Here is a 27590-nt window from a genome sequence, read left to right on the forward strand (position 1 = left end):
AGTGTATTTGATCAGTTTTAACTCACCAAAAGTCAGCCCCTTAGCTTACATACTGGTATCCTTTGGGTGGGGAAGGGCATTTTTCCCTGTACACTCTCCATAATAAACTAAGGGAGAGTTGCTGGGGTGTTTACACGACCTTTCCCTAGTAATATGGATATGGATGCTCGCATCTTGGGATTGTTTCATGGAGCAAAGGGAATGCAGTGCACTGCAGTTTAAGGCAATTGCTTGCTGGGACTCTCTTGATACTTGTGGCTATATGTCATTATATGGCTGAGTTTTTTCTGCTTATTAAGCACTAGGCTTATATTTCGAGATGTTGGGGTATAATACCTCCTTTTTCGTCTCCTCTGTATTTTGCAGATTTGGGCATTTTCTACCATACATATTTTGCATGAGTGTCTTTATGCTGTGGGTTCGTATATCTGATATGGATGACAGTTAGGTAAGCAGACAGCTGTTCCTTAAACCTTTTGGTGCTTTACCCCCTCCTTTTGGAAATTATTGCACTACCATAATACAGCAGGGGCTACCTGTATTTCAGACTTATGGAGACTATGATTATCTTGTGTTTCCATTGCTCACGGCCTCCCGTACATTACGCTCGGTACATCATAAACCTATGTTGTTATACATTGGGATGGCTATCCTATCCCTTGGAGATTTGCAACTTAGTAGACCTTTATGATCTATGTTTGATTGATTTTAACTCTTATTGGGTGAACTGAAGAGATTTGATTCCATCAGGGGGATATTATTAATGGCTCCACCCTTCTGTCCACAGATCTGTTCATCATATATAGATCCATCCGCTTGGACCCACACATATCTGTAACACTGAACATCACGGTTATTTCTATTGGATTATCATTGGATCTCTTGTCCTCAGTAAGTTTTTTTACCGATTCAAGTTGATATTTAGTATCTAATCCATAACATTGTAGTACCGTGCATAGGTCAACTGATTATGTCATTACTCAAATTTCTAGACCTGGCGAGACGACCCTCTCCATCATTAGCGGTGCCACTTCCTTAGATCTTCATTTATTATACCATCTTTTTGAAGACTCTTCTTATCAGCATAAGGTATATTTCAGCCTGAATTGCTTTCAGTTCTTCTCTTTCTCCCACTCTCTTTATCAAATAGTTGTAGCGTTGTATCTGTTGCCAAGTTAGAATACATAATACCATATATAGCGTGTTTTGATTCTTGACTGTCTCGGATGCTTCAGGTCACATTCTCTTATGGCAGTGAACCAAATTAGATTCATGGGGAGTTTAAGGTTCAACCGGTTGTCCCAATTGGTTATCTGCAGTAAGAATCGTACTATTCACCACTATATCTCTTTCTCTCTTTAAACTGATATGTATCCTCTCATTTCATTCTCCAAATCAGTTCTTCCCATTTCTCCCTTGTTGGTTTTCAATTCTCCACTTTCTCTCCCTCTCGCATGTTCTCTCAAATAAACATTTTGAGCACCTCTGGTGCTCTAGAATATGCATTCTAGCAACTGGTTATGCTTCAAACCCAATACAGAGATAATGGATACAAAGAGATTATCTATACATCAATTAATGTTCACGTTGTCTGTTTGTCCATGTTTTTTTTTTATCTGCAATAGAGCTGATAAGACATAGACAACACCTTCTTGAATCTGTTAAATAGGAAAACATGGTGTTGAATCTGGTTAGGCCTTTTAATGTTCTTATGTATATATGTATATATGCATATGTTTTTATAAATGTTTTTATAGGTGTCTTATATATGTTTGTTCATATATTTTTGTCTAAACAGCCCTGAAGAAGTCCCTCTTAGGGACGAAACGCGTCGGCTGTATGGTGCTTCCTTTTTTTATTAGAAATAAAGAAATCAAACTGAGGAACTTCGATCTCCGTGACTCATTGGAACTGTATATCAAATACTGACTTGTCTTATGTTAAATACTGTGGTACACCTGTGCTGTTATACTTAACTGATTTTGTTCCCTGGGGAACCAGCATTGTTACAGTGGGTGCTATTCAGTGTGCACACGAACCCCTGTGAAACCAGTGGGGGTAATAATTATCATCTGGGGCTACTTTATGTTAGGTGCTGATCCTAAGAAGGTTCCACTGTAAGATCTCATACTTGCAACATTATTTAACTACATAAGCCCCTCCAGCTTCATTTTTCAAGAGAGTCCAAGTACTCTTTTGCTTTAATCTCTGACGCAAAATAGAGCTTATTCCCCTGATTGATAATCTTAAACTGGGCTGGATTAATAAAATAAACTTGTACACTTTTCTCTTGGAGCGGCTTAATAAATTGTCTCAATCTCCAGCGCCTTTCCACTGTAGAGTGGCATAAATCAGGCCGCACAAAGAATGAGATCCCTCGGATGACTCTTTTAGATTCTGGCCTCGCTTTATCCGATATTGCTTGACGTAGAACAAAGTTCCCAAAGAACACAAGTATAGCCCAGGCTTTATCGCCTTCTTTTGCTGGTGTTCTTAATTTAAGCGGCATCCGATGGGCTCTTTGTATCTCTTTAGACCAGTTCCAGTCTTTCAGTTCTGGGAAGGCTTCCTTGAAGAGATCAAGTCAAGTCAAGTTAGGGATATTTGTATCGCGCACATATCACGTCCAAAGAGTCTCATGGCGCTTGCAGACGGCTCTGACAGGGGAGAGACACCAGATCAATTATATACGATCTGGTGTCGGACCCCTCCAATCCCTCCTGGATTCCCAACACCCTGAGGTTGTTTCTTCTCTGTTGGTTTTCGAACTCTTCAAGTTTCAATTGAATATCCTTTATTTTGGCTCCCTGTGACTCTACCTGGGCCACCGCATTTGTTGCGTCCATTTCCGTCGCCACAATTCTTTCTTCCAGGTTCGTCACTCTATCCCCCATACTTGCGCAGACTTTAGACAGTTTCCTCTTAGCCCCCTGCATTTTTCTCATCCCCGCATGGGTTTTCCTACTGTCTTGCCACGATTCTTCCCTGTGCCCAAGTATGGCTTGATGGAATGTATCCAGTGTGGGGGCCCCGTCTGATTCCACCAGTGGCAGTTTCCCAGGGAGCGTTCTGGAGAGTGGCAGAGTGGAAAATTATTCCATCTCAAATCCTTCCTCTCCCTGTTTTGGATACCACTCTGTGTGGCCGTCTTTTTAGTTTTTTTCGTAGTAGATGGCAAATTTTCGTCACTATCTTTGGGGTCGGATTTTAGGTTGCTCTCCACCTGAGATGAACTCATCATGTCATCTGACCATTCAGCTCCTTCGGATACCGAATAGAAGCAGTCACTGGGATCTTTATCCTTATCTGCATCAGCCTTGTTTTGTTCAGTTACAACCAGTGTTTCAATCCTGTCATTATCTTCAATGTTTTCATTGGTGGCACCTCTAGGGAGTTTACTACTTTGAGCATCTTTTTCTGGCCCATTTCTAATTCCCCCAATTTTTTCCTGGCATTCATTATTTTGGTGCTAACAGTATTGCTGATGTTATTGCTTTGGCTCGCGGGCAGTTCTAAATTAACAGTCATTTCTGGTGGAGAAACTTCCCCTGTTCTCCCAGAGATTATAGGCGTTAAGACTGAAGTATTCTCGCCAATTTTATCGCCATTTTTATCGCCATGTTCTTCTGCTTGAGAGCGAATAGTCATATTACTTTATGGCTGAGCTTATGTATCTGCACCTTTAATGCCACGCCATCTGAGCCAAGCCGGTATCCATCACAAACAGTCTGTAGGCTCACCTCATTGCCGCTATGTGAAATCCCATCCACCCAGGCCCGTGATATCCGCCCAGGCACAGCCGCACCCACTTCTCCTTGTGTGTCCTTCGCCCAACGGAGCAAGTCTGCTACCGATGGACCCGCCGAGCGATTTTTGATGCTTGCTCTGCCCCTTCCTCTCCTATTCGCCAGCGGGTCGGGGGAATGGATCTGTGGTGAGTGGGCGGGAGAGATCTTCAGTGTCGTCGCCTCCGAGTCGCACCAGAAACTGCCACAAATACTACTTGATGAGGCACTTAATGAGGTACAGCTCCGTTCATTTTAAGAGATTTCTAGTGCGGAGGGGTTGCATCAGGATATGGGGGGGCCACGGGGGGTCACGGAGGGGGGTACCACAGTGCTTTAATCTACATGGGTAGTCTCAATGCTGCCGTCTCTAAAGACGCTCTGCCACAGCTAGCACTGCTAACGGCCTCCTACGCGACCGCCATCTTGCCAACAATGTGTCCTTTCATTGCACTTTTTGTTTATTCAAAAGACTTAACATTGCTCTTGCAATATTGGATCCGAATTTGTGCAGCAGAAAGTAGCAGTAGTAATACCTTTATTCAGTTTGTAAAAGTTCAGTATAAAAGCACAGGGATATATACAATAGACAATCATAACTTCCTTTATGCTCTAAAATATAGCTATATATCCAAGCAATCAATTGGGTGATGGTATTTTGAACAGGACATAGAATACATTAACTCATTAACAAAATGTCTTGCAATAAAGTGTTCTTAGTGCATTCTTTACCCAATAGTGTTAGTTTAATGTATATCCAATAGTGCTAGTGCACTGATTCATAGCTGGACTCTAACTGTGTCTTATATGCCATTGAAGAGGCACAACATTTACAGTCTAATGTGTCCTTAAACCTATAAACAATTAACAAGACTTATAATAGCTCACTAGTTTAAATTCACCACCCTCTTCAAATTGAGGAGTTGACCTTTACACTGAATGCTCTCAAAATAAAACAGTTCAAAATACTCCATAAATAGCAACACTAAAATGACAATATAAATGTATTTACCTAAAGTGCTGTTGCATTAGTATAGACTGCAATCTATCCTTGGCATGGCAGCCTTAGAAGAGATGACAGATCATTAGATCATCAATTTCATTGTAAACCAAAAAGTGCTTGTGCATTTAATTTCAACAGCAAGCCTTCTTAAAATTCTTGCTCTCATGTAGGGGAATATCATATATTTAAAGGGAAAACGTCAAACTTTCATAGAAAATAGCAAAAATGCAGTTCATTTGGAGAGGAGAATCAGATACATGTCCTATTGGATTATTTCCTGTTCTTAGATCTCATCTAACATGCATATGACGGGTATCTAGACAACGTGAGACAACCACTCTGTACTATCACATTTGAGGATTCGAATAGTGGCCTTTAAGGATCTCATAGATAAAATGCAACAGAGTGGGAATATCCAAGTCGTACTAATATCAGTATGTCTGGGACACCCAGAAAATAAAATGTTCAATTGTTTTAGAGCAAGACAAGAATGAGGGGCACGTTGGTGATGCCACAACCTTTCCATCTGCTGCGGAACCCGTTTACTGGAAGGATACCATACCGGAAATCCACCAAATGCAATATTTTTTAATGCTGTGATTCAATAGGGTTTAAATATTCCTCACATTTCATATTGTCTTTAAAATCCAGAAACATCCCTGTTCACCCCCCGACAGAACTATGACTCAACCATAGACCACTGATAGGGTTCCAGTATCTCTTTTTAAGGCACTTTAAGGTCTTTCTCTGTATGTGTTCTGAATTGGACCAAAGTTCGCTGAATCCCAGTCTGATCAACCCCTTCTTTATATATTTCAACCAGGGTGTACTCCCATTGGTATCTAGTACAATTACATCACAAAATGATTGTCTCCGGGGTGAGTGGTGAATTATTCATCCATCTTCTTATCCAATAAGCAAGCTGTCTAAATACGGCCACATGCACTATGTTTTTTCTTTCTAGATCCAGACAGATAGGGGTTAATGTTGCATTATGAGGAAGTTTGAGGATTGATCTTATGAAGGTGTTCTCAATTTTTTCAAGGGCCCCAAGGTAATTCAGGCCCCGTAGCTCTGCACCACAAAACGCTGCACCAATACCGTTTGCCCGATAGATTTCTTTTGCCAGGATAAGTGGCCTAAAAGGAGAGGTTTTCAATTTTTTATATCTGGCAAATTTGCGGGGGACCGTGAAAGTTGAGAACCTAACCCCCAATTGTTTTACTTGCTCCCAAAAGTATCCCCTAATTTGACCTTGCCTCCGAATGATCTATGTGGGTTAAAAGTCAAAAAATTTGTTTTGATTATGCTGACTTCCAGTCAATATTTCCAACATGCAGCTAGAAATTGGCCAAGTACATTTTGTAGCCCCAGGGGGTCCTGAATACAAGTAAGGTGTTGTCAGCAAATATAGACAAATCCTTATCCTCTGCAATCTTGGGGTGATCTCCATGGCAGTCTGCTAGCATCTTAATCAGCCTATTAATATATAGGTTGAACAGAGTTGGTGCTAATACGCTCTATGCTTTCTGTCAAAGAGGTATGGTTAGAGGGTGCCAGAAGGATGATTCTAGAACTTGCAAGGGTTAGAAAAGTATAATATATCACATTTTGAGATGGTCAGAGTCATTGTAATATTGATAAACTTTAGGTTAAGTATTGGATTTTAAAGTAAATATGTATTAGCACTATTTTTACCATGGTAAAACAATGAACGACATTTATTAACTGCCTCTTAACTGCTTTTTCTCCTTATTATGCTCTCCTAGGAATAGATAATGCAAAAAAGAGAAAATAGATTTGGTCTGAAGACCTTTTTCTATGGTTGAGGAAAAACATGGACTTGAAATGTTTTGTGAAACTTCCTTCGAGCACAAACACCTTCCTCTGCTTACTAATAACCTCTCTGTGGCCAGAGCGTGTTGACCAGACTACTACGCTCATGTGTCATCTTCAAGAATCTGAGGTGACAGGACTGTCACAAGATGGAGATATTCTCATTGGTGGGATCTTTAATGTTCATACTGACAGGCTTTACCAAGAAATCTACTTCACAGACAATCCTCCCCCAATCACTTGCCAAAGGTAAGATATTCTTATTTTGTCTTTGTCTTCAACATAGTCATCCGGTTCAAAGTGGGGTTGTTCCAACCACCAGTTTGACTGAATCAGTCACCATGCATCCTATTCCAGTTTTTGTATTATTTTTAGGAAGGGGGGGTTTATTATCACAATTAAATAGGTAACCACTAAGCTGTTTAACTCTAGATGCTTTTGAAAATCAATGTCAGGTGAAGACATTAAAAGGATGATGAAGGGTATGGAATAAGCATATAGTTGCAAAAATATTCCGTCCATCACCTTGTGTGTTTTGCTGTTCGCCCTATGTGGGAAGGGTATGCCCAGATGTGGTTCCGATGCTCACAACACCACTGGAGTCAAGCTATCCTGGCTGATGACGGCTGATAGCCAGAAACCGGTCCTAGGATGCTTGATTCCGGTCCAGGGAAGACATGGCTTTGCAGTTCGGGCTGGACTGTTCCCATGAGGCACAGGGTCAAGACTGATTTGCATATGGCCATGTCTGAACTGGGGTGACGTGGTAAGCAACATAACGATGGATTAAACCCAGATCTGTGACTGGTGGTGAAAGTTTTGCCAATGTGCCACATTCCGTCATCACCTTGTGTGTTTTACAAGAATATAGTTGTCAGAATATTTTCTGACAATAATATTCTGTCCTAAAAATTGTTTACAAAAATGTTGTCCATTGGAATAAATAATAGGAAATCTGCACCCCGTGTGCCAATAACTATGTAAGTGATACTTAAGAGACTATATTTGTACCAGCCTAAAATTCAGTAGACGATAATCGGACATATAGCCGTGAGAAAGATCCGAAGTCTTTCTGAACAGATGATATTGATTTATTTCCTGAGTGTCCTGGTGTCTGATTTCTGTGAAAGAGTTATGGGTGACGGGTGCCACAAGGATGATCCTAGAACTTGCAAGGTTTAAAAACCAAAAGGCTTGAGTCTTGGCAAATTGTTGAGGGGCTCTGTTGTGGTAGTCCAATTTAGATGTTTGGTGGAGTAGTATGGTGCAATTAATCTAGGGAGATGCAGTGATCCTCAATGGAATAATAATGTATGAATAAGGCATAGTATCCTCATGCTATACTTTACTTTATTGGGAGCCAATGGCGGGTCATCAACTGTCAAGAAATGTTTTTCTTGGTAATTGAGCAAAGTGATGATCAACATGCATTGATTAGAACTCCCTGAAGTGTGGTAACCACTTTGACAAGGTGGCTTATGTAAATCTCAATTAAAGTAGTCCACATGGGAGACAGCCAATGAAAAGATGTGGGAGATTCACTGTGGCATAGTTGGTTCAGGATTTTACAGAAGATGATTCAAAGGCAAGTATCGCCTTCATTACACTATTACTCTGGGGGAGCTGATATAAGTTGAAGCACACGATTACGCTTAGATTTAAGATTTGTTTAGATAAAGCTAGAGGAATGTCCATGGATGGGGGCCATACAAATAAGAGGGTGATTCCGTATCCATGGCAGCAGAGCAGCAGCTCTGACTTGCAGTCATTTACATATGGCTAATACTACTTGATCAATCCTTTAACATCTTCCTAACAATCGAAAATTAACATGTGTTCTCCTTGCTCTTTGACTGTCTGATTGTCATTCTTTATCCCATGTTTTAGTTGCTGATAATGGATTGCAAGGGTACGACGTGTCTAGAAATACATATCCTGAGTTTAGGAGTGGTGTGATAGTCTATTGCTAGTTCTAAGCAGAAAGGTATATGAGGTAAACCTCAATTACAATAGCCACATAGAAAACATTCAAATTAGGAAGAATGGAAAGATGCAATAGTTATGTAATTTATGACTGTGGTCTCCATGCTGTCCCTAGAACAGGTGGACATTTAACAAAGCAGGATATGCATGTGTATATGGGGAGAAGATAGCAGTGTTGCAGTCCTAGAATGGTGATGCAGCTTCTGTTCTAAGCAAAGTAGCATGTCATTTAAGTAATAGTTGTATAGAGCAACCCAGCACTGAAGACTATTTAGTATCCTTACATGTAACTCAGATTCAGTGCAGCATTGAGACTGTGCAAGAAGGAATGTCAAAATGTGCTTTAATCAACACTGTGTATCTCCACTGATACTGTTTGAATTAAAATATTCTCCAGAATGCCAGAGTTATACAGTAATTGTTTTTCTCAAAAACATGCTTTAAGAACAGTAGTCCTCAACATACTTCCAAGGAAAGAAAATGGATTATGGTTGTTTTTTCTAATGTTTCGCCTGGCACAAATAGTGCCCCCTTTGGTTTTTAGCTAAGTAACCTTCCAATTGCAAAACAAAGCATTAAACATACAACTACTTGTAATTGTGAAGTGATACTCACTGTAATTAAGGTCCACCCATCTCTAAATGAGACAGGAAAACCAAGGGTTTGTTAGGCAACATACTCTAGCACATTTGCAATGAATGACACTGTCTGCCTGACTCTAAACCATGCCCCTTATAGTGTGGCCAGTTCTGCAAAAAACATTAAAAGCGCCCAACAGTTTTTGAGTTGGAAACAGATATATTCCAGAATCTATTTTGTGTTTGCATGCTTACATCATATGTGACATTAAATATACATAAAGTATGCATTCAGATGAGCTAGAGGTTAGAAGGGTTTAGTTGTCTCCTCCTCCTACACTAAACTGGAAATGGCAGCATGAGGACATGACCATTTCAGATTGGCAAATCTCCAAAGTCACCTTGTGCCTCTCAAACCACCTGGTCCATCCCCTTCAAACTAAAAATAAAGGGCAGGAATGGAGTGGGCATGAAAGAAACTTTGTTAGTATATTATGATAGGTCCCACACTTGTTGCCAGACAACTACAGTCTCTATGTCAATGCAGGATACGCAGGACCTATAAGTAAATGGTCATTAAATGATTTTACTCAGCTGAAGTCAGATGTACATCCCAAACACAAGGCATAATTCGAGGTCAGCTCAAGATTTAATATTTTTTGTTTAAATGTGAGCTCATGTACTTCCATGCCTTTTCTCTCACTAACTGAATGTTCAGAAAAAAGTGTAGATGTATTATCTATGAATAAGCACAATGGTCATGCAAGATTTTATAAAGTATTAGAAATGTATTTGCTGTATTTTAAACATTTTATGACCATTGTATCCACATCTGACATCACTGAAATATCTTAGGAAAATACATTTTGGGGCTAATTTAGAGTTTAGCAAAGCGGTAGCACCACTGTAAAATCTTGGTGCTCCTGCCACATCACCTTTTCACTTCCCCTCTCTCTACTTTGTATCTGGGAAGTTCTGAGTTGATGATGGTGTGACCTCAGCTGACATTGTTGTTGGAAATCTCTGACCTCGCAATTGTTCCACCACAAGACCATCAGTTGACAGTGACAGTTGTCCTACCTTATTCATAGTGGTGGGACCATCGCTAGAAACACGGAGGTTTCTACATCCATGAGTTTGAGGCTGGTACCTGGAAAGTTGAGTGAGATGCATGAATGCTCATTTAAACCTTTGCAATGTATGCACTTCTTAATTCTTTCAATGCAACTCTCAGACATGACCAACGCTTCCATCTTTGATCATGCACATACATTTTGTTACATAAATATTAATGCTTTTAATTTTGAGAATTAAATTCAATGTAAACACTTCAAATCATGGTGGATGATAAGGGAGAATTCTAGCAAGCATCTTTGACTATTGTAAAATGTACATTCAAGTGACAAATTCTCATGACGTTCACATGCTTTTCAACAGAATGCTCTGTATTTTCTCTCAAGTGTGATGTGTAATTTCCCAGGTTTGGTTTGCTAGATTACCAGTGTCTGCAGGCCTTGGTGTTTGCTGTTGAAGAGATAAATAGAGACCCTGACATATTGCCCAATATTACCCTCGGCTTCCATATCTATGACTCCTGCTTAACAAGGCAACGGGCTGTGGAAGGAACATTCTGGGCACTAACAGGGTCATGGAGGCCAGTTCCAAACTACAAGTGCCATCGGAATCGTGATATCGCAGGAATGGTTGGAGATGGTGGATCATCGTGCTCCATTGCCATAGCCCGGGTCTTGGGTCTTTATATGCTCCCCCAGGTACGAATAAATAGGGATCTGTTACAGAAGGTTTATATCACATCAATACAATTGATGGGACATCAACGAGTGATGTGTGAGATTGAAACGAATGGGATAACCTATGATGTAACAATAAACATGTCACTGAAACATATTCAAAGTGATTGAAGCCAAAGCTAGATGGTGAAGAAATACAAAACTGAATGATACATAAACCAAAGGAGCTATCTACCTAAAGCCTAGAAATTCTAATAAGATAAGTAGAGACGCAAAACTCTCCTAAAATGCTGCCATTGGGATGCTGCCAGTGGGACTTTACAAAACGCATGTCAAGATTTATGAAAAAGACACAAACCTTTACTTTAAAGACGCACAATTGCAGGCCCAATCTTTTATTACAAGATCATATTAATCATTCATTTGAAGAACAACATTTAAAACAATTCAGGAAAAGCAATATATGAAAGTATCATATGTATTTAGGACAAAACACTCTTTGCCTTACACTGAAGGTCACCAAGGAGTCCATGACCATGTAGAGGAACAAGGCCAAAGAGTTGGTTCCTTTATAAGATTATGGGTCTCCAAGGTTTCTTGCAATATTCTTGTGATGTATTGCAAGGACTATTGTATTCCTTATAATACATGGTTACACCATCACCCTTCCTGCAAACCACTTACACCCTTGGGTGTTGCTCTTTCAAATGAAAGAGATAGGATATTTGTAAACATGAATATAAGGTAAATCTTTAGTGAAAAGTCAAACATCCCAAAATGCAGTGAGTTATTTGTTGTAAAAAGATATTAGAATTAGTTTAATTCAAGTCTGTTTTCTAAACAAAAATACTGTAACTCAGAATGTGTAGAAACCTGAAGAGATGTTCTACTTTCCTAAAATTTAATAAAGACACATGTTGCCATAAAATCCTCCTTTCTGCTTATCATTGCTCAGCTGGAGAAACTGTACAGAAGAAGGAAAAATCATGTTTAATTTTTGTTTTTGAAACTGAAATTGTACATATGCTCTGTGAACTGCCTTTCCTCTTGGCTCTGGCAGAAGGTAATGAAATGTTAGACCTCAACTGTAATAAGTCATAACAGTTGAGGGGTTTTGTCATTTCTTTATTACAGGCTACTATGTGTGTCACAAGTCACCTGTAATAAGGAGATTAGAGACATGCTTCTATACAGCGATTGCAGGATTCCATGCATTATTATCAAATAAGGTAGGCTTTCACTAATTACATTTTTTTGTCAGGGAACTACCTCTCAAGAATTCAATACAATCACAATTTGCAAGGTATGGAAGGAGCTACAAAAGTGTCATTTACTGTGTCACAAGTAAACGCCACTGTGATGTAAATCGAAGTGGGTTGAATCCAGGCCATATATTAGGATATGCGTATAATATACATATACTACTTACATTTATTTTATTACCTCATGGGCTTTTGAAATGTGTTACGGTTTTTCAGTCCTGAGCCTGAATTTGTACATTTTGATCACCTCTGTTCCAAACATTTGATTCAAAGTCAGACTCTTTGTCACCAACTTATTAAAAACCTTTGGCTCTTAAAAATTGTTCCTCGATGGTCCAATCAGTTACTGGGGATGTAAAAATAAAATCTTGAGCAAACAATTGCAATAAACTGACATACTGTTAAGTGCTCTGTAATAGTTGATATTTGTTAAAACATCTTGACTGATAGTCCGAAAGAGCAAACACTATAAAAGAGAATAGTGAATTGACGTGATAATGTGTCTGGGTTTCAAGGTTATGCAAGGCTGCAAAAGCTGATGTTATTACTAGAAATATTCCAACATGAAAATAAAAATATTTTTTCCCTGGAGATGGGAATTCAGCCTGCAACAAACATGGAGCATCTTCACCTGTGTTTTCTCCATTTTTGCTTCTCGTCATGTATGAAATTGTATTTTTGGAAAACGTCTCTTACTCTTTAAAACAAATGTTCTTAACTAAAGTCATGATGCTCTACCACACAGCCACAGCAACAAGGGTCTCGGTGTACTAATAGTAGTTCCCAATGCACCATACGGAAATGTGACACCTAATTATCTGTTAGCCGTCCATCAAGGTTTTTCTATATGTTACTCTTCTACTAATGACCCAAAGCAAAAAGTAATTTTTTTGCGAAAAATTCCAAATCATCCTACCCAATGAGTATTAATTAGACAAGACCCTATATGAGGCCACTATGAGCATCTACAAACTATAAGGGGTCCATTAGGATGGCGGGCGGACTTAGTCCGCCTACCATCCCATCATGTGATGGGACCGCCCTCCATAAGGGCGGGGGTCCCGTGGGGGGGTTTAGGATGCGCCCGCCACAGTGGAGGGCGCATCCTGTATCTTTACCATTGCGGCAGGCGGTGCCTGCCACGTTGTACTTTGAAATGCGAGGGGTACCATAGGTACCTCCCATGTGCACACCCTAATCCCCCTGAGTCCCTGAGGGCTTGCAGCGGCCAGTGGCAGAGATCAGACATGTGTCCCTGCATTTTTTGGCTCAATCTTTTTACATTTGGTTAGGCCACATAGATAATTATATTTGGGAACAATCCAGCCTGAACTCCCAAACCAGGTCCTCACTGGGCCGTAAACAAGCATCCTGGGACCGGCTTTGGGGTAACACCCCACATCAGCCAGGCTAGCTTGAATCCAGTGGTATGGTGAGCCAGAGACCCACATCTGGGCATACCCTGCCAACTCAGGGCAAACAAAGCAAACACAAGGAGATAATGGACGGAGCACTGAACTTTTCAGACACTCACCCCCAATCACAGATCTGAGTTGATACCATCATCGTTCTTTAGCCCACTTCACCACCCCAGTTCAGACCCAGCCATATGCAAATCTCTCTTACCCTGTGCCTCATGGGAACAGTCCAGCCCGAGCATGAACCCAGTGCCAAAGTGAGAACTTCAGACATATGTGCCTCTGAACCCTAGGCTACTTACACCTGAGCGGTGAGACTCCACTGTGTGTAAACTAATGTATCTGCCACTCCTAAACAAGACTACCACTCTGACAAATTTTAAATAGAACAGAAAGTAGCAAAAATACCCTTTCAGTCCATCATAACTGAATGAAATAGCAGGTACACTGGACTATGAGTCAAATTAAACTTTCCATTGTAATGACCTATTTGCAATTCGTGTTTGAGGGGACTATCATAGGCCTAGGGATTTCACCAGGAAAGGAGTATTACGAGTGAGATAAGGGCTACAATATACAGCATTTTTGGTCAACATGGAGCTCCTCATGATCAGTGCAGAGAGGTGTGAGAACCACTTAATCTATGATGTAGGATAGTGAGGCGTTCGGCTTGGTCTACTAATTTGCCATTTCTAATCTTCTCTGAATCTTACTTTCACAGATCAGTTACTTTTCATCAAGTCCCCTACTGAGTGACCGAAATCAATTCCCTTCATTTTTTCGGACCATCCCTAGTGATGACTTCCAGTCCCGTGGGTTGGCACAGATGCTGATACACTTTGGTTGGACATGGGTAGGCCTGGTGGCTGAAGACAACGACTATGGCCAACAGGGTATTCAAATATTACATGAAGAACTGATCAAGGCTGGGGCTTGTGTTGCCTTTTCCGAGCGCATTATCATCAGCAAGGCTGACAAGAACGCTTTCCACCTTGTCCGTATGATTAAGAAATCCTCAGCCATTGCAATTGTTTTCTTTGCCAGTGACTCTGGGCTGGCCCCTGTTCTTGATGAAATTGTAAGACAGAGAGTGATTGGTAAGATTTGGATTGCAAGTGAATCATGGTCCACATCCCTTCTGATATCTGCAGAGAAGTATTCAGAAATCCTCACTGGTACTATTGGATTTGCAATCCATAAAAAGGAGATGACAGGATTTGAAGAGCACCTCAGCAATTTGCACCCTTCACGATTTCCAAATGATACCCTTATTAGAATTTTTTGGGAAAAAGCATTTGGATGCACATGGTCAATTGAAGAAAGCATTGACTCATTGAAAAATGAAGCCTACCAATGCACAGGAGCAGAAAAACTGGATGATCTTAAGACTAGTTACTATGATGTCGACAACCTAGGAGGTGCATACAATGTCTACAATGCTGCCTATGCCATTGCTTTGGCTTTAAAGAACCTTGCATCCTGCAGGCATAGGCAGGGTCCTTTCCATCTGGGAAGTTGTGCAGACATCATGAATTTCCAGCCATGGCAGGTAGGCATTTTGAATCATATACATTTTAGAATTTTTTTTTACTGACATTGTATGCTAGGCCAACATTTTACCCTTAATAGTTTATGATGTGGAGTTTAAGGAAAGACAGTCAAGCACCTTTTCACTAAGAATGCTGCACAACCACATATTTAGATGTTGACTTTCCCTGGTCTCTGACATTAGCCATTAGGAAAAGGCCATGGCATCTCCCACACACTCAGCTGAACTTTTTTTCAATTAATTTTCTTAATTTGCCCAAATGACCATTTGAAGCCTATGCACATTCTTCAAAAGTAACTATTGTAACATAAATGTGTTACGCACTTTACTACCAAGTCAGCAGATGCTGAATTTAATCCTTACACACTGCCACAGATATTTTTATGCCAAGGTTCAGGAACCTTCCCTTGGATTGTGGACATCACAAAACCATGCACATGGCAACATCTTTAGCTCTGGAAGGCTGATAGCATTCAAAGTGTCGATTAAAGATTTGAGGCCAACATATGTTCCCAGTCTTCAAAAATATTTCCACCCTGATACATAGTGATAAATGTCTCAACAATGCTTAAAGAGTTTACACAAAACCAAAACAGGGAGAAAGGACCCATTAGTCACTGAGTGCACACTCTGTTTGCAGGCATGCTATCAGGGGACGTTCACTCTTGGTGGGAAATACAACTTCTCTCTGTGAATTACAGTGAAAACAAATACTGGCAAAGCTAATCTGCCTTGCTTTGCCAATGTTGAGTGAGGGACGCAATCTGCTTTGCCAGTGTTTGACTGCCCATTTTAAAAGTAAAGACACCAATAAAAAAAAAAGTAGCAAGATGGTCACCACACTGGGCGATGCAACATGGGTTGTGTCTTCATGTGTGGAACGTTGTTGCGGCAGCGGTCATCTTGAAAGTATAGAAAATAATATTTTCATTGTTTTCTGTACTTTTAACATGGCTGGCTGCTGCTGTTGCTTTAATCAACCTGCAGACCATAGGAGTGGATCAGTAGAGCCAGTGGTATGGTGCACACATTGAATAACATGGGACTCAGGGATCCTCCCGGAGTCCCACATTATTCAACTTGGACATCACGCCACTGATTATACTGATCTGTGGGCCAGATGAATGGCTGTTTTTTGCGGTCGAAGAGGGGTTTCAGACCCCTTTGCGACCACAAAAAACGAGTTGGCAATCTACAATTCCCATTTTGCGAGTCTCAAATTACTTGCAACTTGCAAAATAGAAATAGCGAGTCGCTATTAGGAAGGGGCGTTCCCGAGTGCATCCCTTCCTAATAGCGAGTCCTCCAGGTATGTATGACTCGTTTGCAACCGCAATTGCGGTCACAAAACAGTCGCAGTTAGCCATCCTCCCTGAGTCCCACATTATTTAACTTGATCACGCCACTAGCTATACTGATCTGCTCCTATGGTCTGCAGATTTTGTAGTATGCCCACGACACACAGATCATTGTGTCCATCTCTAAAGATATGGAAGCCACAGCATTCAACTTCAGCAAATGCATGAAGCCAATGGCTGCATGGATGAGCATGAGCTGCCTCAAGTTGAACAGTATTGATGTTTGAAACTCACGCATCTGTATGGAACCATAAATGGTGGCTCAACAGCTTGGGGGCACTGCCCAACCCTACCAATTCAGAGAAAAATTTAGGAGTCATGCTAGATGTTGACCACTCCTTGGATCTTCAGGTTAATCATACAATGTCGTCCTGCTTCTGGATTATTAGAATCCTGTGAAAGATTATCACTTTTATTCCATCCCATGCATGGAAAGAGGTGGACCTGGCAATAATCACATCTAGGATTGCCTTGCACACTGTATCTGAACACCAACAAGACACTTCTTGCTAAATTACAACTGATGCAAAATGGAGAAGCCAGACTGACTCTAGGCATCCCTAAATGAATGTCCGTCTCTAAAGGACTGCAAGAATTTCACTGGCTCCCTGTACAGATATGGATCACCTTCAAGGGCATGTCAAAGGCATAGGTACTGTTCACAAAGCACTTTCCAGTGAAGACCGGGAGGAATCAAATCCATGTTTGAGTGGTATTCTCAAAGTAGACTTCTCCGATTGGCAAGTCACAATTTATTGGTCACCCCAAGAGTGTGCAGGAAGGGATGGGGAGGTAGAGCTTTTTCGTTAGCGGTGGCCAAGCTCTGGAACACCCTACCCCCTGCCCCCATCCGGCCTGTATGGAGAGCAAAACCTGCCTTTTTCCTTATGATTGACCCTGTCATCTGGTCAAGTTCAGATATTCTGGAGGGATTGGCAAGAAGCGCCTTGATGCCCGTTGGGCAATAGAAGATACCCCCATGGGGGGAGGGGCAAGCCTAGATAGTGCAATGCAACAACATTCATGGCATCACCAAAGCTGCCATCTGGCACCTGATGTGCCACAGAGAAACATCAGGATGAGGGCTAGTATAAAAGAATGTTCCAGGAATCATCTAGGCTGCCACACTTCATCATGGAGAATTGGAAGGCATGGCGGTAGGGGTTAGATGGGGTAATGGCAGCACATTCAGAAAATCAAGACAGGCACTCCAACGGTGTGCCAAAGATGTAGTGACATTTAAAAACATGAGAAAACACAGAATTTCCACAACTTCAGCAGTGGAAGGCTACACCCTACCCAATCAAAAGGAAAGACAAACAAGTTAGGATCCAAGGGAGGGACAAGCACATCATTTGGAGAAAAGTCACCAACAAAAAGCAAGCAACTGGGATTGACAAGAGCTGACTCTGTAAAGTACTATATACTATTCTGTCTAGGACAGAGAGCTGGAAAATTGTAAAATGCATTTGCTACTATCTTCAGTACAACTCTTCCACCATAAGTACTACTTGCTCGCCTACTTAGCAAAGGGCAAGATCAAATGCCGCATCCTATACACAGTACCTACACTACAGTTTACAAATTGATGGCAAAGATCAATGTACATAAAACATTACAAAACCCATGAAATTCATAGAACATGTTTTTGGTGGAGATATGTTATTGATTACAACTAAGATATTATACTAACCAAAGTTTAAAATGTAGCAAGAAATTTCATCAAAACACAGTAAAAGAGACAATAAAATCTAACTTTCTAACAACTATGTAAATGTGTAAGTAAATGTATTGTCTGAGGCTTCACATAGTCCAATGAGGTATCTCATAGAGGCCATCACAACTATCATAGTAGTAATTGCTAACTAAGGACCTAATGTATATTTTTTACATACTTGCATGCTTTTTCTACCACCAATGGCCATTTCCTCAGGATGAGAACACCAACAGAAAAACAATACTTAATCAAAAAATATCAATCATATGTTTAGTTGGATTTGTAATCTATAAATTACATACAATAAAACAACATCATCTAATTTGCGATGCCATTTACCACATAAATAATAAACAATTCCTGGCAAAAAGCAGAAAATGTGGTGAAATATGGTGCAAAAGATTAGATCAAGAGGTAGCAGCTTAGTTGCACTGTACAATCATAGTATGACAAATTGGAACAAGGTCTGAAGGCCCTCTTGTTGTGAAAATGTGCAAGAATAAATATGAACATGGATGAGGGGCATCAGAAAGGCTTTGGTGGAACTGTACATTTGATTTGCCTATGTATTACAAGGTCCGTCAGTCAATTAGCTTTATGTGTTACTTTTCAGTAACATAAAAGTACAGTATGCAGTAAAAACAGTTTTTCAAACCAATTAAAACATAATTCATGTATATTATAAATATATAAAATACATTATATCGGCCAGATTTAATCTTTACAATGAATTTTCCGACATTGTAGCACCCCGCAAACTTTTTCTGTTCTTCAAAACTTGCCACAAATAGGAAGATATCGCAGAGCATAAAAGCGGGATTTGCATTTATAATAAGAATAAAAGAGTGGGACGCATTGTCTAAAATTTAGAGTTTTAAAAATCAATAAAATATATCTCTTCTTCTGTATTACATAACTTTTACAAAAGAATATAATGTGCAAATTAGTAATTGAGGACATATTGTCACATCGAAATAATGATAGTTCAGACATAAAATGACAATTGTCTGTAAAGCCCATCAACAGGAGCGTATTTACCCTGAATCGGGTTAACATGATTCTCTGCTGATCGTTACAAGCCACTGTTAAATATGGTTTCAAGCCCTCTTGAAGAATCTGATTTTTATAAAATTATACAGATGGTTTTATAGCCTGTGCCAGTTCTCTCTTTTCTATTGGTTTATACTGAAAAGTTTAGTCCAGCTGATCTTTCCCAGTTCTCATACCCAGTTCCGAATGAGCTACGTAGTTTGACGTGCTGGGGGAAGAGAAGGAATGGACTTTAACCCCTTCCATGCGTCGGACAGCCCCCAGCCATCCAACGTCACAGTGGGCGTGTGCGAAGGATGACCGGGGGCCATCCGAACCCCGCCCACTCATTATTTGCCCAGTACCGTGGCGGAGTTTGTGCCGCGGTCAAGGAGTTAAAAATGAGTCCTTATCTTTTTGCAAATTGTGTGTACTGGCTATTCCCTATACTCTTGCACCGTATGAGGCCACAGCAACAACCTTGCTCCTGTTTATGTTAAGAAGTTCCTTCTTCGCTTTAAAACCTAGGGGCATATTATCAAGGGAGTTTATCTCCACTTTTTTGGCTTTAAAAGCCAAGAAAGCGGAGATAAAATTATCTCCCTATTACCTAGCTTTCGCTAACACCAGTTAGCGACAGCTAGTAGGAGATAGCGACCATCTTGGGCCCCGCTTTGCATGTCAGTGAAATTTATCACTAATGACATGCAAAGTGGGCGTGCCAAGATGTTAGAGACTGGAAACAGTCGCTAACATCGCTATCTCCTATTACCAACTTTTGGAGATATTTGCGCTAAGCGCGAATATCTCCAAAAGCTAACACCTGCCCCTGAGCAGTTCTTAGCCTTGTTATCCAATGGTAGGTGGATAACATGGCTAAGAGCATTAGCTCGGTAATGCATGAATATCGCTGACTTTTCAGCGATATTCATGCATTTCGGCCGATTTTTATCGCTTAGGAGATAAACCTTGATAATAGCAAGGTTCCTAAGCGATAAAAGTCGCCGCAGCTCGGCGATAAAAATATTGCCGCTAAGCCAACATAGCGATAATTATCGCTAGTTGTTGGTAATATGCCCCCAGATTCCTCTGTAAATAAGCAAACCCATTTATAGCCTTGTCCATTTGTGCACATCTGTTGACTGTCATTGGGGTCCACAAGTTCTTGTTATCAAAAAGTATACCAAGTAACAAAACATTGAAGTTCCAGTCAACTTTTGCCCTTCTGCATAAAAAGTGTATTTTGTCTTTGGTTCAGCCCCAGTTATCATAATATAAATTTTGGAGCTATTTACTCTAAAGTCCAGTTCTGTATCTGTAGTGTACATGTACTCTATATTGTTGACAAATTGATTTCCTTTTATTTAAAAATTCACCAGAAAGCAATCTATCCATCTTTTTACCAGTCCAACATGACCACTACGTAACAGGGGACAAATAGTCTTTATGAAGTGATCAGCCATCTAGACTTTGTTTAAAGCACCTCAAGGCATAAAGGAATAACATTTTATGAAGAAGAGAAGAATGCAAATGTAATATATTTATTAGTGTGTTGCTGACATCAGACTGAAGTCAATTGAAATTCTCTAAATATGTGCATGAAACATATACTTAAGCCTTGTGCAATTCATCCCCCACCTAAAGCAATTCTCATTTTTCCTATCAAATATTAATAACGGTATGTCTCACAATTTAATAGGCATTCACACAATTGTTCTCTTTTTTGCACCAATTAGCTTCTTCATTATGTCAAGAATGTTCATTTTCATAATAAAATGGGAGATGAAATATTTTTTGATAAGAACGGTAACATCCCGGCCCTCTATGATATTGTAAACTGGCAACCCAGCGCCATGGGCACCCTCAAGTATGTGAAGGTTGGAAGCTATGACTCTAGTGCCTCTCATGAAAAAAGCCTTTTCATCAATGTCACTGCCATCCAGTGGGCAGCTGGAGTCCCACAGGTAAGAAATGCCACAATCAGGTACATTTTCATTATATAGATCAAGGGGATCGTATGGATGTGGATTTCAGAAATTGGGCAGCTAACATGATACATTTGAGCAGGAGCCACGGAAAGCCCTATCTTTACCATTTTCTACGTACAATATTCTTTTCAAAGAAGTTTGATCTGGTAGTTAAGTTACTGAGATCATCAGCTTTTCATTTGAACATCAGATAGTCCTTGTGGCTTCAGTCAATCTGAATCTTCTTAAATATGCAAAAATATGATCAGTAGAATTTTTCAGTTAATCTGATGGAAAGATATTCTCTCTGGGCTGTGTATTTAGTTCATAATCTTTTAGCTTGTCTGTACCATTACAAAGACCAACCATATGCAAATCAGCCCGCAAATGGACAGTCCGCCCTTATTTACTATTCATATCCCATCTGAATTATGAGAGCACAACCAACTGTGCGGATTCAGAACTATGGCACAGCATCGCCATGGTAATTAAGAGTATCAGAGATTAATTATTTCATTCCACCCCTCAATTTGTTATGTATTTACTAATGAAGTGACCTGAGCTCACAAGTATGTGCAGGCATGCGTCCCCTGCCTATTTTTCCATTGGGCAACCTCCATCTGACTGGCAAGACCCAACAAGACACAAAAACAGTCTGATTTTGCCTGCATTCCCCGTTGGAAGTGAAGAGGCCTAGAACGTCTGGAAAGTCTGTTCCTATTGAACAGAATTATAGCTGATTTTCAAAAGTTTGGGTTCTGTCTGTAGTGGCAGAGTGATCAGAAAATGATGAATTTGAATGCAGATGAGAGTAAATACCAGTAGCTTGGATTCATCTAAGCATTCCACCTGTCATTTATTTATTTTTCTATTCTTTCTTCTTAAGCTACTGCGGACTTATTGGTTTCACCATGCAGTTTCATCTCACCATGGAAGGCAGTAATAAGAGTGCAATAGATTCTGTTGTGGTAGAGGATGAGCAAATTGATTAGGGATTCACCATGCACAATAAAGTAGACACTATTAGATGGTGATTACAAAATAAGGGGAGTAAAAATATCCTTTTTTAAGACATTAACACAGAAAACAAACTTTGTTTCTAATGGGTTCAAAATGCTCTTCATATATTTCATTCAAAGTATGTTTTCAAAGTCTGAATAACTTTGAAATGTTTGTTTTTTATGAAAGGTCTCAGCCTCTGTGTGCAGTCCCAGCTGTCCCACTGGATTCAGGAAAGTGCCTAAAGAAGGAGAGCCTATCTGCTGCTTTCGTTGTGCCCCTTGTCCTCAAGGGGAGATTTCTAATCAGACTGGTGGGTAGTGTTGAATAGCAGCCGCAATGGGTATGCTGGTTTTTAAAAATTTGACATATACCAATATTTAAAATAATCTACTGTTTATTTTTTCAGACTCTGTTGAATGTTCCAAATGCCCTTGGAATTTGTGGCCGAACATGAACAGGGACTTCTGTACTCCTAAGAAGATTGAATTCCTCTCCTATTCTGAACCTTTAGGAGTAATCTTGACAACAATTTGCATTTTTTTCTCAATTATCCCTTTTGTGATTTTGGTACTCTTCATCAATTACAGAAACACCCCCATTGTCAAGGCCAACAACCGCTCTTTGAGCTACCTCTTACTTTTTTCCCTCTCCTTATGCTTTCTGTGCTCATTGGCTTTCATTGGCTATCCCACTCCAGAGAAATGCCTCCTCCGTCAAGTTGCTTTTGGTATCAATTTTGCTCTTTGTGTCTCCTGTATCTTGGCCAAAACAATCTTGGTGGTCATTGCCTTCAATTCTACCAAACCCAACATAAACGTGGCACAATGGATTGGGCCCCAGCTTTCGTATACAGTCATTGGTGCCTGCACAGTCATTCAGGCTCTTCTGTGTGCTTTGTGGCTGATTCTGTCACCCCCTTTCTCAGACTACAATGTCATCGCTCAACCGGGAAAAATGATAGTAGAATGCAATGAGGGATCGGCAATTGCTTTCTGGTGCATGTTGGGATACCTTGGGCTTCTGGCCAGTATCAGTTTTGTGGTGGCCTTTTTGTCGAGACAACTTCCTGACAGCTTCAACGAAGCACAATTCATCACCTTCAGCATGCTTGCCTTCCTCAGCGTTTGGCTATCATTTGTTCCAGCTTACTTCAGCACTAAGGGAAAATATATGGTGGCCATGGAGATTTTTGCAATTCTTTCTTCAACACTAGCGTTAGTCTCAAGCATATTTTTTCCCAAGTGTTACATCATACTTTTAAGACCAGAATGTAACTCGAAGCAGCATCTGACGGGCAGAAAAACCCCAAAAATGTCAGGTGAAGGTGCTGTAGGAGAATAAATCCCTTGTTTGACATCATGCACTACATTTCTACCCTCTGTAATAAATATTGCAGTTTGTTCATATAGTACCTTTGTTTGTAATAAAACTCTTTTCAGTCAACCTATAGTCTAATCTACAATTGTTTGAAATATTGAAATATTAGTTTCCATGAAATTAAATCAAGGACTTCTCGCTCAATTTGTGGGTAGACCCCAAGGGCCTGATTTAGATTTCAGTGGAAGAGTTACTTTGTCTAAACGGTGACCGATATCCCATCCACTGAAATATAAATCCAATAGGAATTTATGGAATTTATATTTTGGCATTATTATAGAGTAACCTGTCCATCAAATTTTAAAACAGGCCCTAAATCAACATTCTAATCTTCCTGGAGGCCACCAATTTTTCAAGTTTTACATTAAAGTGCTAATTAGTAAGCAAGTGTTCCAGGGTGAGGGTGTTGATTTCCTGACCCAAACAACATTGATACACTGTTTGTATGTCAAGGAGTTTGCATGGTGGGCTTGCTTGTTAGTAAGAACTCAGTGGTGGGGGAGTAGGTTTCTACATCTTCTGTTCTTGTACTGTGGAGTTTTCATGAGACTTTTGTGACTATCAATGGATTTTTTCACTTTCCAGGAAATGCGAAACCTCAGCAATGCTTCACATTGTCTATATTGTTCCTTTGGCATATAGCTTTGTCTACGTCTAGAACCTGGAGCTTCTCTAATAGACAATACCTGAACTTGAGAACCAAGCCACTGGACTATCCTTCTGCCCCAAAGCTGACTCCTTTCTGTATGGGGAAAATAATAACGACCCTCAAGGAATGTCCCCTTTAAACTTGTGGACAACAATTAAGAAAGATTCATATACCTAGATGAATATCTTTTTCTAGTTTTCTTAGCAGCTCCAAAACCGACAAGTCTGATATAGCTGATGTAGCTGATGTAGCTAGGTTATCTTGTTGTATTGAGAGTTGTTCTACTCCGGGTCCTTCTGTGGTAATCAGCATTTGTCCACTACTTATTATGTTATTCGACATTGCAAATATATCGTCTCTCACATCTCTCTCATCATTTTCTACAACAGTCAGTTCATCTGGAGCTACTAATAAATCTTCTGCTGTTATATCTGCATTTATAGTAAGCATTCCACCCTTATCTGAATCCATATCCACTTCGAGTACTTGAAAAGGGTTGGGAGTCGAAAGAGTAGACCAATCCTGTTCTACTTCTACCTCTACAGACTCAGGCAGAGGGAACACTAACTCACAAGTAGATGATTGGGTTTGAGCTGTAGAATGTGGTTTCAAAACCAAGATTTTTGGGACTGGTTTAAAATATGAATTAAGTGAAGCAGTCGTTGAAAAATTAAGCCCAGCCCCTTTTTGCCTCTTCTTTTTGCTTTTTCTTGAGGGGATTCTTTAATTTTATTAAGATTTACTTCTTTATCCGTCCCCTTTTTTTTTAAGTCTTTTTTTTGTATTTGCAGTGTTTTTGGTTTTCCCAAGGCAAATTCGCTGTTATCAGGGTTATTCAAAGCCCCAAGTTTGTTACTCCTTAATTGATATCTTACTTTCCCCTTCGCTTCTGCCCCTTTACTTACTTGTGTTGATATGACCTCCTTTTCCCGTGTGAATGCAGCCACTTCAACAGCGCTTCTCGCCTGTAATGGGACAGAAGGGGAGTTTGCAAGGTTTTTTTCTCCTCGCCCTCGTCCACCACACGTAGGGGTCCCGATTTTTGCCAGTATTCGGCGTCCTCTGCCGATGCCTTGCGCCGCTCTCCCCCAGCAACCAGCCGATGGATTACGCGACTCCTCCCCCTCACTTTCAGCCACCTGCACAGCCGAGGTCTCCGCCATACGCTGCGAGGAGACAACAAACGGCCGACAAACGGCCTCCAAAATCGCCCGGTAGCTCGTTTTAAGATCGGAAACGATCTCCAGAGATTCCCACGTAAGTGACACCTTCCTGAGAGTTACACCAGACCACCGCTATAGCCTTTAGCTCAGATCAGCACCGCCATGGCTCCAGACATCCGCGACCTGCTCCCTAGCCGGCCGCCATGTTTTCCAATATTCATCTAGGTTTCGAAGCCTCTAGAAGAAACCAGGAAAGTATAAGCACTAAGTGCACACTACTGGAAGACAAAATTGATAAACTAAGTATTCGTACAGGAGAAATTGAGTCAGATATGAAAGTCATGCAAGGAAAAATACAGGATAATCGTAAGGAAATTGAGAGTTTAATTGTTAGAGACAAAGAATCTGAAGAAAGAATAGATAGGTTGGAGAACATGCAAAGACGCAACAACTTAAAAATTCTAAAAGTGCCCGAAGGAAAGGAGGGGTCAGATATAAAAAGTTTTGTAGTACAGTTATTAAAGAAAGAACTGCCGCTAGTAGAGACAGAAGAAATGTTGTTGCGGGACATTCAGAGAGTACATCGAGATCCATTCAGGTTAAATCCAAATCGTTCTAAACCTAGAAAAATTTTGATTAATTTCCTGACATATTCTCTAAAAGAAAAGATCTTGACAGCTGCTCTTAAAAAAAAAAGGTCATACTGATTGACGGAGTCGCTGTGGATATTAGGTCTGATCTGTCCCCTGCTACAGCAAATAGACAGTGGGAACTAGGAAAACGACTGTTACCTCTAAGAGAAATAGGGGCTACGGCCCAATTGAAATTTCCTGCGTTCCTGAAGGTCATGTGGCAAAACAAGATGTATACCTTTCGTACAGTAGAAGAAGTAGACGCCTTTCTGGATAGCTCTCAGGAAGAGTAGATTATAGACCACAGAAAGCTAAACAATAGAAACGATGCACCGCCATCGCGACATCCACTGGCCTAGGCCATGGGAGTTTTGGTTGGGTTTTCCAGGGAGGGAATGGGAGGGGGGGAAGGGAAAGTAGGTTCTGGGGGAAGGGGAGGGGTGGGGGAGGGGTTGGGGAGGGGGGGGGTCAAGGGAGAAAATAAGAAAAATATTCCTCAGGAGCTACCTCACTGCCAAATAAGTAGAAAGGAAACATGGGTTAATTCTTATGAGTGGGATAACTAATAAGGAGCTAAGGTTCCTCACATGGAATGTGAATGGTCTCCGGGTTAAAATGAGGAGATTATCAATATTGAAATATTTGGAAGACTGTTCTGCTCATGTGATCATTATACAAGAGACGCATTTAACGGAGACTGAAAGTAAGGAGATTTTCGGTACTCAAAAGTGGATTGCTAATGCTATCTATACTCCCCAAGATCTAGTAACTAAAGGGGTGGCTATTCTGATCAGGAAAGGAATTGACATTGTGGTCGAAAATAAATTAGCAGATAGAAGAGGAAGATGGGTGATTGTTAAGTTAAGATTGGCAGGGGAAGCCTTTATACTAGTTGGGTATTATGGCCCGAATGGTGATGACCCAACAGTATTAGAAAAAATTGAGGTGGAATTATTAGAATTCTCTGGTAAAATCATTATGGCTGGAGATTTCAATACAGTTTTGGACTATAAGTTGGATAGAACTGGGAATGACAGAGCAATAGTAAATGGCAAAATGACAGCTAAGATAAAGATGATAATGGTACAACAAGGTTTGTGTGATATATGGAGGTGGAGAGCTCCACAACAGATAGGATTTACTTTTCACAATAAAAAATATAAACATAGTTCACGGATAGATTTTTTTTTGGTAGATACTAGGCTAAAGGAAAGGGTCACGAAAGTCGAACATATAGGGGCACATCTATCAGATCACTCAGCTGTGAGTTTGAATTTTAGTTTAGATGCAGACGAGGGGAGCTCAGTCTGGAGATTAGATAGAACTATTTTAGCGGATGACAAATTTTTAGAAGCCTTAAACGAAGAGTTACGAGTTTTTCTGGATGTGAATGCTGGATCAGCGAAGGATGATATAGTTTGGGAGACTTGTAAAGCTTTTATGAGAGGGAGATTGGGAGCTCAGGGGGCTAAGAAGCGGAGGCTGTATAAAAATTTGATTACTAACTTGGAGAAAGAAATACGAGATTGCG

At 40.4% G+C, this 27590-nt stretch overlaps 1 protein-coding gene across 1 annotated transcript in view; it reads left to right on the forward strand.

Moving 5' to 3' along the window:
* The window catches only part of LOC144797941 (vomeronasal type-2 receptor 1-like), a 34309-nt gene extending 10730 nt beyond the window's left edge, over nucleotides 1-23579 (forward strand). The window contains exons 2-7 of the mRNA XM_078668745.1: nucleotides 6747-6873; nucleotides 10666-10957; nucleotides 14338-15165; nucleotides 21006-21233; nucleotides 22425-22548; nucleotides 22645-23579. Coding sequence (XP_078524871.1) covers nucleotides 6747-6873; nucleotides 10666-10957; nucleotides 14338-15165; nucleotides 21006-21233; nucleotides 22425-22548; nucleotides 22645-23579 — 2534 coding nt within the window. The remainder of the gene's footprint in view (nucleotides 1-6746; nucleotides 6874-10665; nucleotides 10958-14337; nucleotides 15166-21005; nucleotides 21234-22424; nucleotides 22549-22644) is intronic.
* Nucleotides 23580-27590: the final 4011 nt, after the last annotated feature.

Source organism: Lissotriton helveticus, chromosome 12 (genome assembly GCF_964261635.1).
Source record: "Lissotriton helveticus chromosome 12, aLisHel1.1, whole genome shotgun sequence".
Lineage (NCBI taxonomy): Eukaryota > Metazoa > Chordata > Amphibia > Caudata > Salamandridae > Lissotriton > Lissotriton helveticus.